This window comes from Alosa sapidissima, chromosome 7, assembly GCF_018492685.1.
Source record: "Alosa sapidissima isolate fAloSap1 chromosome 7, fAloSap1.pri, whole genome shotgun sequence".
NCBI lineage: Eukaryota > Metazoa > Chordata > Actinopteri > Clupeiformes > Clupeidae > Alosa > Alosa sapidissima.
Genome location: NC_055963.1, coordinates 19,796,723 through 19,811,148, shown reverse-complemented (window position 1 = coordinate 19,811,148; position 14,426 = coordinate 19,796,723). Strand labels below are relative to the sequence as shown.

The 14,426-nt window shown below is 40.8% G+C and overlaps 1 protein-coding gene across 2 annotated transcripts in view; it reads right to left on the bottom strand.

Moving 5' to 3' along the window:
• The window catches only part of oprl1 (opiate receptor-like 1), a 46,450-nt gene extending 32,242 nt beyond the window's left edge, over nucleotides 1–14,208 (bottom strand). The window contains exons 1-2 of one of the 2 annotated variants that reach the window (XM_042099330.1): nucleotides 13,872–14,208; nucleotides 13,224–13,433 (exon numbers count right to left, since the gene is read on the bottom strand). In XM_042099330.1, the coding sequence (XP_041955264.1) occupies nucleotides 13,224–13,426 (203 nt within the window). In that variant the 5' untranslated portion in view covers nucleotides 13,427–13,433; nucleotides 13,872–14,208. The remainder of the gene's footprint in view (nucleotides 1–13,223; nucleotides 13,434–13,871) is intronic. The other variant, XM_042099331.1, reaches the window with a different exon arrangement.
• Nucleotides 14,209–14,426: the final 218 nt, after the last annotated feature.

Genomic DNA, 14,426 nt, shown 5'->3' with positions numbered 1-14,426 from the left:
CTCACATTGATTCTTTGTACAGCCTGAGCTGGCACAGCGCAGGGGATGGACTGGGAGCAAGAAATGGGGCGAAGAAGAGACCAATACAATACAGCCTCTTTGTACTGGGGCAAGAAGAGAGCCTTATTCTGGAGTGCAGCAGGCTTGGCTTGGTTACAGTAGTTAGTAAAGTCTAAAAATATACTAATGTGGAGGTCATAAAGAACAGTAATTCTCAATGACATGTTGTTGAGATCCATCACTTTCTGGATTTTCATTAATATGATGCTGTAAACAGGTCTGCGTAAGTTTTGGATCCACTTAATGCCTACATCATTTGTATGCTTTTTTTGGTGTTTTTCTTCTAATCATGAAGAATGAAGCAGTTTTAGCATCCCTTACTCTTTGTATGTCCAGGTCAATACTGTGGAAAATGCACATCTGACTCACTGAGTTTAACAATTCATACAGAATATGAAGATAAAGGAAGTAAAAACAAAGTAGATTACAGTCATTTAGATGTATTCATTACAGTAATCTGACACCCTATATCAGCTGAGTTTCTCTGTAAACCTGTCCTGTCGCCCTGTCACCCCTGTCCATTAGGAACCTGGCACTAAGAGTGAGAGTAACTGAGTCTATTAAGTTACAGTATCAGCTCCATCAGCAGTGCCAGCTGTCTCCCATCTCCCTGTTTGTGGCCACCACTTCAGGCCCTGGATGTCACCACTGTTTTTTCTCCAGCCCTGTGCAGTGTGCACTTACTCCATAGTTATACTATTTCTCTCTAACTCAACCCCTAACAAGAGGGGAAACTCTAGCCCACCCTGCGCTACCATTCCCTCTGCATTCATCATTGAATTCAGGCTTTCAAATTCTGTGCATGCCTTGGCTTTGGTTCATACTGCATACTGTATCTCTCCATTTCTCTGCTCAAGACATTGCTGTCTTCATTCTGCAGATTTGTGCTTAAACCTATGCAGTTATTTTCTCATGGATGTTTCCATACTGGCTTGGATGTTGTGTTTAGCAGAGTGTTTTGTTACCCTACACTATTTTATTAATATGAATGAGCATGGGCTAGTTTTCCATGTTAAGTTTTGAAAGTGTCACCACAATGCAGTTGAGCTTGTTTTTAGTTCCTGATGTAATTATCATCCCAGGTTACAACGTCACTGTGTGAAATCCATATGGTTGGCCACGTAGCTGTTTATAGATAATTCTTCTTTAAAGGTGCCATGTGTAATGTCTGCCAAAAAATCAATTCATACTCCACATTCCATAAAAGATGGGGCAGTATACCTCCAGAAAGTGAGTTTGTCTACCCTAGAGTAACAACCGAGACACGTGTATTGCAGTTTGGCTGGCGGTAATGTTACCCGCATACTGCCTCCCATGGCCGAAACTGGTATTATGACACTTGTCGGGCTGTGGCTAGTAATTTAGCATGCTAATTCAGGTTGATATCTCTTCAGCACTATACCTTGTCATTTTTTTAATGACATCATCACTCTTATTTCCTTCCATTCTTTTGATGCGTGTAGCTCATTTTTTGGATATTTTTACCTCAATTCTTACACATGGCACCTTTAAACACACACAATGTGGGAATTACCCTCTTCAATTTGATTTCCAACGTATTAGGGGGTACACATTTAGCACTAAGGGGGTATCCAAATAGTCTAAAAGTTTAGGTGATAGAACTACACTGTTGCTTTAAACAGTCTTGTAGACTCAGTTCTGGTAGACCATATTGCTCAGACAGCTGTTAAAAGTGTTAAAAGTGTAGCTTCTTAAAGCAAATGTCATTAATTTGTTTTCCGCTAGGTTCTGATTCATACCTCGTCTATCTTAAAACTGAGAAACATTACATGTAACCAAAAATGGCAAAAAGTAACACAATCAGACTGAGTATGATGCTGAACATCTCTGACCAAATTTGACCACTCTGTTCACACTCTTGCTGCACCATTTATCAGTGAGATGCTTAAACGCACTGTAATAAAGTAAACACCAGTGTAAACAACAGTCATGCGCCTCTCTAACACTCATCAGCTTACTTTGTTTGTTTGCGTATGTCGTTTACATCTTTCTGGTCAGGATTTATTTCCACAATATCTGCCTATGGTTGGCATAACAATCCAAACAAGCGCAGTGCCCTTTTATGGGGCACCAGGGGTGTGAATTGGACATACTCCCTTTTAAATGTTGAGCGATGTACAATGGGGTTTCATGTTTATAATTTGAATTAATTTTACCAGCAGAGTGGTATTTGTTTGATGCAAACCAATTAGCAGAATAATTAGTGTCATCATGCTATGCAGAGCTTAATATTCAGCCCAGTGCTCCTGTTCAGATGTCATTTGGGTTTGTTTATGTAATCTGTCCTGGCGTTTAAAGTTGGCAGGCAGGGTGTTTATGTCCTCCTGGGAATTTAAGCCATCAGAGAGGGTGTGAAAGCTGATGGGACTTACGAGAGTGTTAGACTTGGTCAGTGGCAGAATTATCTCTCTCTCTCTTTCTCTCTTACGTCTCAGAGAGAGAGAGAGAGAGAGAGAGAGAGAGAGAGTGTGATGGAAAGAAAAAGAGAAGGAGAGAGAGTGAGACAGGGAGAGATGCCCTGGGGCATATTAGAACTTCAGAACACCAAAACAATTCGATCATTTGCCAATAAGAATGAGAGGCCAGATGGGTCCCAAGACAAGCTTTTGAGTCAGTCAGTGCTCCTCATAAATACAACTTTTTCAAAATGCATGACAGTTTCACTCTTGGGCCTTTGAAGCTATGAGCAAATCATAATATTATATTGGATAATGTTAATTAAGTGTAATTATAAATGAGTGATGAAATCATTTGGTCATGAAAAGGTGATAGTCCAGTGGAAATTATGGCCAAGCCTCATCCCATGTCTCAAAATATTCGCCTATTAATATATTTTACTACTTTCAAAAATGCTTTGATGGAGACACGAAAGAAGTAGGGGGAAAATCTCATTTTGCCACATAAACTTTTCATGACATCTCATGTATGATGATTTATTCAAAATAACTGTAGCATTTTTCTGCCTTGTGGGCACAGAGCAACTCAATAAAGGAAAATAGGAGAAAAAAATTGACTTGAGGAATTTAATTCCATCTCCTATACCCTAATATTTCAAAATTTAATGAGGCTCCTGCATTATTAAAGATCAGTGTCAATACGCAAACTGTCAGAGAGGCAGTGTGATGTTATTGAGGGGCAGAAGACAGCTTCTCACTCACTGAGGGCCCATAAGTCATACCTGTTTATTTCCTGGGGAGGGATTGTTCTCTCCCAGGACAGACCAACAAACAAACAAATGCACTGAATGCACTTTCAGAGTATGTCCTGCCATTTTACAATTTGAATCCATTTGATGATAGATTCAATACCAACAGAAATAATTTCAATGTGATATAGCGCTTATACTATAAAAAAAGGCCATTTTGAAAAATGAAACACATGTCAGTTATTGAACCGGGTTCAATCATTCATAAAGTTCTCTGGCAACACCCGGCTAATCTGAGAGGCAATTAAAACTGAATATACGGTTGATAATATAAGTCTAATGGCAAATGAAATCACTTGGCTTCATGATGTCCCTTTAAATGGACAAGTTGTTATTAAAAGCCCTTTGCTATGGCACAGCGATCAATCACTGGCGGGCAGTAAAATCACACAGCAGGGCCTGCTGACAAGGACCTCTTAGATGAAGCTAATGATAATGTTTCTTCATTTTGTAAGATCGTGCCAGTGAGTCAGCAGGCCAAAACGTGCATTTCATGGATATACCCAACAGCTTCAAGAGTAATGGTCAGAGCTCTGATGGATGAATTCCATCTGTAAAGGCCAAACCATTGTTCTTTAGTACGGCACTGTCTCTGTAATCTTACAAAGAATGGAAATGACAAGTATGATGTAGAGAAAATGACACAAGGATGAAAAGCTCTGAAGACTCGACCAAACAAAGGTACTGACAACCCACTATGACTGCAGAACTCTGGTGACATAATTATAACCACAGACTTCTACAATTCTATAGAGACACTTACGTCTCTCCATGACTCTTAGAGTTGCCCTTGATGTTCCGAGAGCTTCAACAGAAGATGCGGGTGCCATGTCGCAGACTAAATATATATACAACATTTTGTCTGTTCCGGGGAAATCAATCTCTCTCGACAGCAATTGTGAAACACTGTGCTCGGGGTAATTGGGTGTAAAGGATTCCAAACACACCGCGGCGCTCAGGGAATGTGCTATACATGTCGGTGGCGTGGCACACGGTGATCAGACTAGACGGCGGGCTGGGTAGACTTGCCTGCTTTCCATTTCAGGCAATAACACTGCCAGCCCCACCGGACCCCCCTCTCCATTATATCAATCAAACTAAACAAAGTGGAGGGTGCTGTTAGGGTGAAGCATGGCACACACAAACACACTGCCGTAAATGTTTACATGGGGATCTGTCACAGGTTGAGGCTCAAGAGGTTTTCAATGGCAACATACATTCTTCTTCCATGCATTGTATTTTCCATACAACATGTTCCAACTCTCTTTAGAATAAACAAAGTGCTTAGTTTGGATGATGATGCACGTGATCAATTACCATCCAATACAGCCACATTATCAGAGCCATGCATTAGTGAATGGACCAAAGGAAAGAATAAAGTCAATTTAAAAGCGTTTGCGTGTACAGTACATTCATTCTTGTTGTCAAAAGAACACACAGCCCTAATGCACCTTCATTAATTATTTTATAGGTACAATGTCTTAAAATCAGATAACTTTGTGGAAGAACCACATCTTTGAAAAAAAGAACCTGAGTGGAAAGCATCCTTTAGGAGATAAACTTACCCAAAGCTACAATGAGTCAATATAGGCATATGCTGAAAAGATGATGAATGTGAACACCTACAGACTCTTATCCAATATCCATATGTACATTCTACACATTGTGCAATATACATACAGACACTATATACTGTCTACAGTCAAATATCAGTGTCAGTGCTTTATTGTACATGTTTTTAGGGGATTGGAAAATCACTATGCTTTCATAAACAAAGGAATATGCATCTCTCTCAGAATTTATTCTAAAAAATAAATATGGACCTCTGAGTGAGGATTTAATTTTAAATGCACTCTAGTTGACTAGATGGCCTTCTTACTAGGAAAGCCATGCATATTATGCTAATGCATTGTTTGTGTTAATGTTAGGCTGACTTATTGCAGTCGTGGCCCATAATCAGTTTGGGGTCATTGAGAGATATTACCAATCAGCTTTATGAACCATATGAACTCAGTGCTTTTGGAAATGCCACAAGCTTTTTGTTAGAAGGAAAGTCATTTGAATGTCTATATTGATTCGTGATCAACATTAAAAGAACAGCTAAAGAGCGTAAAAGACACACTTGTAAATGGCTGTCGTCTTAGACCTTACAGGCTTTTATTTGTACAACACACAACGTGCAATGCAATGTGTTAATACCGAGATGCACAAACGAATGCTAATTTAATGAACTGGGCAAAACATTTAGCTAATATTTAGCAACGCAACACTATACACAAGCATAGGGGTCAGTGCACAGGCCAGGAAGTTCTAAGTACATTAATTTCTTTAAAGTGACACTGTTTCCTAGCCTGGTTGAACCCAAACAAACCTGTTAAATTTGAATTTGCTCTAGAGGTCCGTTTAGGTCCGTTTGGAAAGGATCCCACTGACAGATTCCGTTTCCGAACTTTTGAACTTTTACAACTTCCAGAGGCATAACCAGCAGTGAAGCTTAAATGGTGCTAAACTTTTACTTGTTTCAGTGTTGTTGCAAACACATCTTTAAATGCATTCGTTTACTCAATTCCAAAGAAAATACACGTCCATACTGTATCTGTTTAACCCTATCGCCATCAGCACGTAGCGCGTAGTGCCATGATGCGCCGGGTGCAGGATAGGGCTCAACACATACAGTAGAGACACAGGGTCTGCTTTGTGCCTCACTTCACTGTCACTGCTCAAGGGACATGCAAAGCTTTCTATTTGATTATATTAGAGACAGGCCAGAGATGACATCTGGACACACTCTGTTTCTAACGCTGCGTCTGGGTGAAAATGCCTTGACTACGCTGTTGTGAAAACCACTGTCCTTGTTACACTAAAGAAATCAATGAAAATAATCTGCTTATCTCCGCAATTTAACTGGTTTAATTCACTGTCTTGTAAGGAAATCCAAAAGGTGAGAAACCATTTACAGATACAAATGATAACTCACTATATAAAACACAATGGTGGATTACAGAGCCCCATATGGCATTGTATGAAATAGCAAACAGTTATAGTGTGCACATCCCACCTTCTGGCAGGTGCAGGACAAAAGAAAACTATACTCAATTGAAAAAAAATAATGTCCGCAACACTGCTTTTGACTCCCAATTATTTAATGCAACGTTTCGACCCTGCTGAGTCTTCTTCAGGCAAATTGTATGAAATAGACCAACATTTCATTATAATCGACAATAAAATATCCTACTACATCTAGTGAGTCTCGTACTGAATTTAATGTTGCTGTTTCATGTTCCGGATGACTACACAACCATGCAAAAATATGAATAAATTGAGAAAAAAAGAAATATGCTACTAAGCCATAACACATTGTGATATCGCATACCACAAGGGGACCTTCACTGAAATTATGTTGAATCTAGACTAAACTATTTTTTTGGGTTACAATGCCTATTCTAGCTCTTAAGGGAATCCAGTCCAGACTCAAGTCTCAAGAGAAGTTAACAGAGGAGGGAGGCTCTGCCTAAATGAAGAAACATATTTCTTCTTTTCTTTTACTACATCTATGAACTTCACATCATTGCATCATTTTTATATTGTATTATGACAGAAATAATCGTAATAAGTTGACAGCATGACAATGCACCAATGTTCCTTGTATATAATAGGCAATTTGACCACAAATCAAAATAAGAAAATGGTTAAACACAAGCAAGGTAGTCAATGCTTCAATTACTTTGATTTGATACATAACTCATAAGTCACTATTCATTATAAGACCCCCCCCCTGTAAGCGTACTGCTGGACAGATCATATTTTCCTGGATTTGAATGTGGAAAATATTAGATAAACATCTGTGAGCAGCAGATGATATTTGCCCTCGTTCTCTGTGCATGGCGGTTTCATGAATCCTCATTACCATAGCAGCAACTGTACTGTTGGTGGGGGACAAAGCAGAGTTCTGCATATACAGTAATACAGAAGAGGTTCTCGAAGAGGCATAGAGGTTGGTTACAGCTGAGCCTGGTGCTAACATCACGTGGCAAGTCACCCTATAACAGTCTGCACCAGACTCAAACAAGGCTTATTTTCAAAGGAAAACCTCTGTAAAACCTCTACTTCAGGTAAGTCTCCCAGAAGGAAGACAGGGAGATTATTATTATTCCTATCGCTCATATCCGTGAATGATGAATGATTTACAAATCTGAGTGCAGTGTCTGCAGCTTTCTGTAGTATTTTCATACAGGTTTTGGGAGGATGCCAGCCAGAGCAGAACTGTTCGCTGCCAGCCAAGAACACTACAGGGTCTGTGTTTGACTGCAGGGGCACTTATGGTAAATAAAGTGCATTGTCAGCCAGTGAGCTACAGTCAGTACACCCCCCCGACACACACAGAGGCACACATAAACATATTGACCTACACACAAACACCAGTACCCTACCACCACTGCACAAAACTGCACTTGGATGCTGATCTGCTGGAGAAAATGAAGTCTCATAAAAGAAAGCGGAAAATATAGAATGGCTGCACATTGAGCTTGAGCTTGGGGAAATTACCCTCAGTGAAATAAATTTGTCCTCCCCCATAAATCGCCATCTGAGGCGTCATTAGCACAAACGACTTGCACCACAGCGATTCCATTCTTAACTCCTTAGGCACCACGCCGAGGATCAAATCAAAAAGAGAGAGCTCCAAAAGAGTCCTGTGATGAATGTAAAACACATTTAAACCATATTGTTTCTGTCTGCAGAGGATAAAAAAACACATTGGTAGTTGCAAAGGTTCATCTTTTAAGAACTGACCTGATAATGACTTGAAAAGAAGCCTCTCTGGTACTTGAATGGCTGACTATGGCTATTGTGGTATTGTGAACCCAATTCTTCTTTGGAACAATACCAACCCCAAAAACCTCCACAAGGACAGAGGACAAAAATAGTCTTATGAAACAACACAGATTTGAAAAATATGCAAGTTTGATAAGAATGGGGTCATACTGTTCAAATCATACAAGGTACACTATGAGCAAATACAGTATTAGGTGAAAACAGGCCAATATATATATTTTAATTTGGGTATATCACTTCTTGAATCTAACTATTTCTTATCCCTTACAAATAATTTGAAGGTTTGGAGGTAATGCGTTTCCTAGACCAAAGCCACATCTGGTCAAATCTTTGCTTCAGTAACTGGTGGAGTTAAAAAAAAAACATGTTGTGAGTACAGCCTCAAACAACTGTAAAAAGAGAAGATGACAGAAATGCTAACCTGACCAGAGTACTCATACATGTGTTATTGTAGAAAACTCTTATTGAACCAACAGCAGCAACAATCATGAAAAGTGCACTTAAAACACTGCAGGACACAACGAACAAAACCGAATAGGCATAGGCACGTTCAACATCAAACCAAGTTCATTCAATTTCCTATAGTTGACCACGATATGATCTGATGACTGGAAACAATGAAAACTAAATGATGGCTATCAGAGAAAGCAGCAGCAGGAGGATGAAGGACCCAGAGAGGCACAGAGTCCACAATAATACCACAAAAAGGTTCCTAGCAACATACGTCATCTGACAGATATGGCTCACTCAAGGGACAGCTTGTCGATGACTCTTGTTTTGGAAAAATGATGGAGAGAGTATCACCCTAATACCAAAGACATCGAATCACAGCGAGAAGTCAGTGGGCTATGACAACTCCAAAATCCCTGGGGATTCTCACCTAAGTTGATAAATGCAGAGGCAGATAATGGAAGGCCTCGATTCTAGAGCACCTTTCCAGCTCCAGGTCTTGTGTGATTGAAACAAAGAAGAGCAGAGAACAACCCCAATAAAAACTCAATGATCTGACAAATCCTGAGCAAATGCTCTGTTTCTGTCTCTGTTGGCTGCGAGGAAGTAACATGAAATGAAAACATAGAAAGAACATCTTGAGGGTTTGGGAGAGAAAAAAAAGAGAAAGAGAGAGAGAGAGAGAGAGAGAGAGAGAGAGAGAGAGAGAGAGAGAGAGAGAGAGAGAGAGACTGATTTGTTGATCTCACTAGGAACCTTTTTTTTTTTTTCAAAATTATCACCCTCCACTTCAGGCTCCTGCCTGTCCCCCATGAGTCCTCTATTTTATTGGTTTCCTTCCAATGAAACACAATTTCCAAGTTTGTAAAATGAACTTATAACTCACAGCCAACAGCTAAAGCCATTAATGTAACACCCCTGTAGCCCATTCCAATATTGCATGCCTGAAGTCATTAACTCATATTGCAGAGTGAGATAATTGACTAAGAATTAGCTAATTATTTTCATGCCTATTGTATGCATCTATTCCAAACCTGCATAAATAACATCAGACATCTGATTATTCTTAAATAGGTCTAATAGGGAGGCAACGCCAGGCACGTAACTGAAGTGTTCCATTCGCACAGTGTCTGCTGCACCAATTAGCTTCCACTATAATCAATGGAACTGGCTAAATCAGAGAAAATAGCAGAACATTTTTAGAATACAATTTGGACCAGCCTTTAAAAAAACTATTTTTATGCTCAGCGAACGGGAGTGCTTCAATTGTACCCCGGCTGTAAGATGAGGAGATAGGGGGTAGATAGGGGGTAAGATGAGGAGATAGTAGGGGAAAGAGGGCATCGTAATGGGGTCCGTCTGTCCTTCTGTCTGCGTGTCCGCTCACACAACTTTAAAAGCACTGGTCCAAAGAACAACAAACTACAACAGGCAGAGGGTCTCAATTTCTCTGTCCTCTCGACATGATAATCAGGATCTGGCTCAGATACTGAAAGTCAGTTTCATTAAAATTCAGTTCCACTCTGGTTAATATTTTACTGATGCGAGGGTCTGCAGTTGGCTGACTGCTTTAGTTGATATTGGCTTTGGGTTAACATTAAAATATTTCTTCATCACATGCTATCACAACGAAATAAAATTCACACCATATTAAAATTCCACCTAAAGGTAAATCTAAAGTGTAGAGCATGAAATAGAGAAGCTTCTGGGCAGTTACAGTAGGTTTGACACTGAGATTTTCCTAATAGAGACTCCAATGTAATCATGTATTTTAGTGCTGATATTGCACATGTAACAAACCTGTGGCTCTCTCTCTCTCCCTCCCCCTCTCTCTCAGGACCCATATTACTCAAGATTATCGCTACAAGAGCACAAATTACCCCACTGACTTGGAGGCTATATAGAAGTGCAGCTCAGTGCAAAAGGCAGTTAGTGCACTAACTGCTGTAGGCTGCACGTAATGTCAATCCATGATAAGAGTCAGCTCAGGAGCCAACAGTGTGCTTTCTCCTCAGCTTGAGCAACATCACTCAGGCATCATCCCTGGCAGATTCATAAGTATTGCCTGCAACTACCAGATGCCATTGTGTAAACAAACACACTGTCAAAAACACTCAAACGACACCCCCCCCCCCCCCCCCCCCACACACACACACACACACACACACACATAACATATGACATGGCTCTGCTTATGCAAGGTATGATCATTCCCTGTGTAGTATCTTTCTTCCTAAGCTCAATCTAAGAACCCTCCCTTGGTTGGAAGGCAGCAACATCTTGACAGCAACAGTGCCATGAGACCAAAATGCAGTACGATATTTATGCTCCATACTGTCAGACTGAAGCCCTCCTTTTAGATGGGGCTGGAGGCCGGCGCATTCATTAAGCTATAGCATTGATCAGATGGAAATAGACCAGCTATAGTGAAAAAGTGAAGGGCTTGCAGCCTTTTCCCATTTCACTCAGCCGACTTGCCCATATGTTTTCTAATATACTTTTACAGAGATGGAGCAGGCCTGTAAAGAAAAACAGTGGCTGACTATGGATGGTTTATGGCTATTTGGAGCTCTATTAAGGACGAATAACCCTATTGGGATGATAAAAAACTAATTTTATCATTTATTTTTATAGCTGAGATGAAGACGGGCTCAAGTACTTTCTCATGCTTCAGGGAACTGGAGTAATACCTCTTTTAGATGATCTTTTGATCATGAAGATGAAAAAACATTAGCTTAATGTCACAGATATAAATCTAACCAGTATCTAGAATGGAAATTCCCAGTTGAAACCAAAACTAGTCCAGGCTGAGACAACTGTCCTCTTCACATGGTCATATCCTGGAATAAAAGCCTACATTTTAAAAATAATATAGAGTAGGGAGAACTATAGAGCATATACCTTGCATATACCATAGTGAGCTTTACATTTAGCAGAATAGTGTTGAAGTACATAAACAAGATTCATCCATCCACCCAAAATCCCACCCAAAATTTAGTAGGTGTGTCACAATAATTATGTTATCAACCCATCGTAATACATGTATATATCAACACAATAACTCTGATCAACAATAACTTCAATGTCAATATTGCCCAACCACTTTGTTTACATTCGCGGCACTGGACTTATTTATTGCATATTTGTGTTTCAAGAGATATCCCAAAACATAGCAACGACTAGCCTAACCTATCCTACAGGCCAGCCTTACTATTACACAGTCGTGGATATTCTTGTATTGCTGTTGCTGATATGTCTTTCATCTGCACAAGCAGTATCACCCAATCACAGTGTTTGAGCTGTGAACATACTGTATAACTGCACTTGCAGGTGGAGAGAAGCCTTGTAGCTGCAATATTCTACAGTTACAGTGATATTAGCGTACGGCAATAATATCAGAATACCACAATATTTACAGTGAGATTAAGAACGATATTCTGACGCTATCAAAGCCAAGTTCACAAACTCACCACTGGATTATAAACACACCACTCGCAGAAGCGGGCGGCTGACCTTACTTCGAATAGGTCAGGAGTGAGCCACACACTCATCATCACTTCCACATCAAAGGCCGCTTCAGCACATGCTACCGAGTCATTACTGCTGGACAACTTTCTCTCTCACATACGCGTACACACACATACGCGAAAACACACACACACACACACACACACACACACACACACACACACACAAAAAGGAGATGGCCAGATGGAGGATCCACAAACTTTATACCAAATAAGGTTAATGAAGGAGGGCGAGAGGGGCAACAGGTGTGACCTGATCAGAAATGTGCAGGGGGTCCTGCTGGTGACGATGGGGTGGGGTACATGGGCTTAATTTGATCAAATCTGTGCCTTGAAAACAAGCCAACTTTTGGGGATTCTAGGGGATGAAGATCAGTTGAATGACACAGAGAGGGGTGGGGGGGGTAGTGTTTATACATGTAACAGATAGATATGTTGTTTGTGTGCGGAGTGGAGGGTTATGCGACACACACATTAAAGACACACAAACACACTAAAGTTTACATGGTCAAAACAAAGGTTGTCAACGCTAAACAATGGTGTCAAAATGAAGAAAAAATAATATTTACATATCACAATCATTGGACATTTTTTTGTTTATGAAAAAACTCCATGATAACCAAAGTCCCTATGATTACCTTGGAGGCACACTCCTTTACTCCTTTGTCTTTTCACTCAATTACACTAAGCACACCAGCATTGTCAGAACTCAATGAAGTTTGTAAATCACAGCCTGACATGTTTCAGACAGTTGCTCTGGACTGCTCAGTACAAGACCCCAGATGAGCACAAAGCATGTGTATGTGCCATGGAAGCCCCTCTCTCTTCTAAGAACTGTATGTCTTCACTTGGCTAGCTTGACCTTGCCAGAGTGGCTGGCTTGAATGTGCCAGACAATCAGAGTCATCAAGACTTATCTGAAGGATACAGTCTATAGCAGATGTTTCAAGTGCTGAAAGCACAGCCATTGTGGCGATTCCCAGTTCCCAGAATTCCCCTCTATTGCCTTTACAATCTCCTCTCCACCCAATATTGGGAAACTGCCCCAGGTAGGAGACATGAATACATAGGTGACACACACAAACACATTATCCATGTGACTGTGTATTGGTTTTGAACAACCTTACCTGACAATCACGTACATGACCAGACAGTTCCCCACCAGCCCCACCACGCAGACAATCATGTACACCATCACGATGGTGATCTTCAAGCCGCTGGGGAGGAAATTCTCCTCTGTGTCGTTAGCAGAGTGGTTCTGAAACAGCGAGTCGTTGTACAGTTGCAGGTGTCTGAAGTCGACGAAGCCCGATTCGTTTAGAAACTCCATCAGCCTACTTTTGTGTGAGGAGAGAGGGGGAGAGGAAAGAGAAAGCGAGTGTAGGACAAAATGTAAACACAACACTCACCATGCAAGATGCCTGAACTTTTGATATAGGAGATGCCATTATGTATAAAGCAACGGGCTATACAGCGCCACATTAAAATGGTCAAGGAGATTTAGACTCTTAAAATCCATGGGCGAGCAGCTATTACAGATATACTACGCATCCACACAGTTTTTTTTACAAGCAACAGTTACACACTGATGGAGATAATGGTTTCATACGAGGTAATCTCCAGCCAACGTCTGCGGGTATCTTATTGCTTTCACTACATTCCATGTTGTACTGCTAATAGCCAACAAGAACGAAAAAAGGCTAGCCTAGTTGAAGGAACAATGTAAAAATGCAAAAAGTACATGCAGCGGGAATTGAAGGTTAGTGTTCACATACCGTTGATACCGAAGGGAGCCGAGGTCCGTGCGATCCTTATTCGAGAGGACGTACCCTCAAGCTTCCCGAATGGAACTCGGGGGGTATTTTCTTGAAATATATGTTTAGTTTAAATAGTACAAGTACCCTGTTTACGTCTCAGTCTTTCTGCGGTGTTGTCTTTTCCATAGTCGCGAGCTATTCAGATTACTGTAGATTTCAGGGAAGAGAGAAACATTTTTTTTCTGTGAGTCGGAGAGAGAGAGAGAGAGAGAGAGAGAGAGAGAGAGAGAGAGTTCAAAGGGAGGGGGAGGTGTGTTTGAAGGCTTGCTGGTTGTTTTAGTTCCCTGGAATAGGTTTGCTCGTCAAACTACAGTGGTGCCTGCTCTCCGCTAGGTTCGACTCCCTCGTGCCCCCTCTCCACGCTCGCACTGTTTTCTCCGCACGCGCTTTCCCTAAGCTCATTACGCACGAGTCCCGCGCAGCTGGACAGATTGCGTCGGCCTAGCTAAAACACGTTTCTATCCATCCTCTCAATTCCCTTGGAGCTGCATAGGAAGAAACTTATCGCGATAT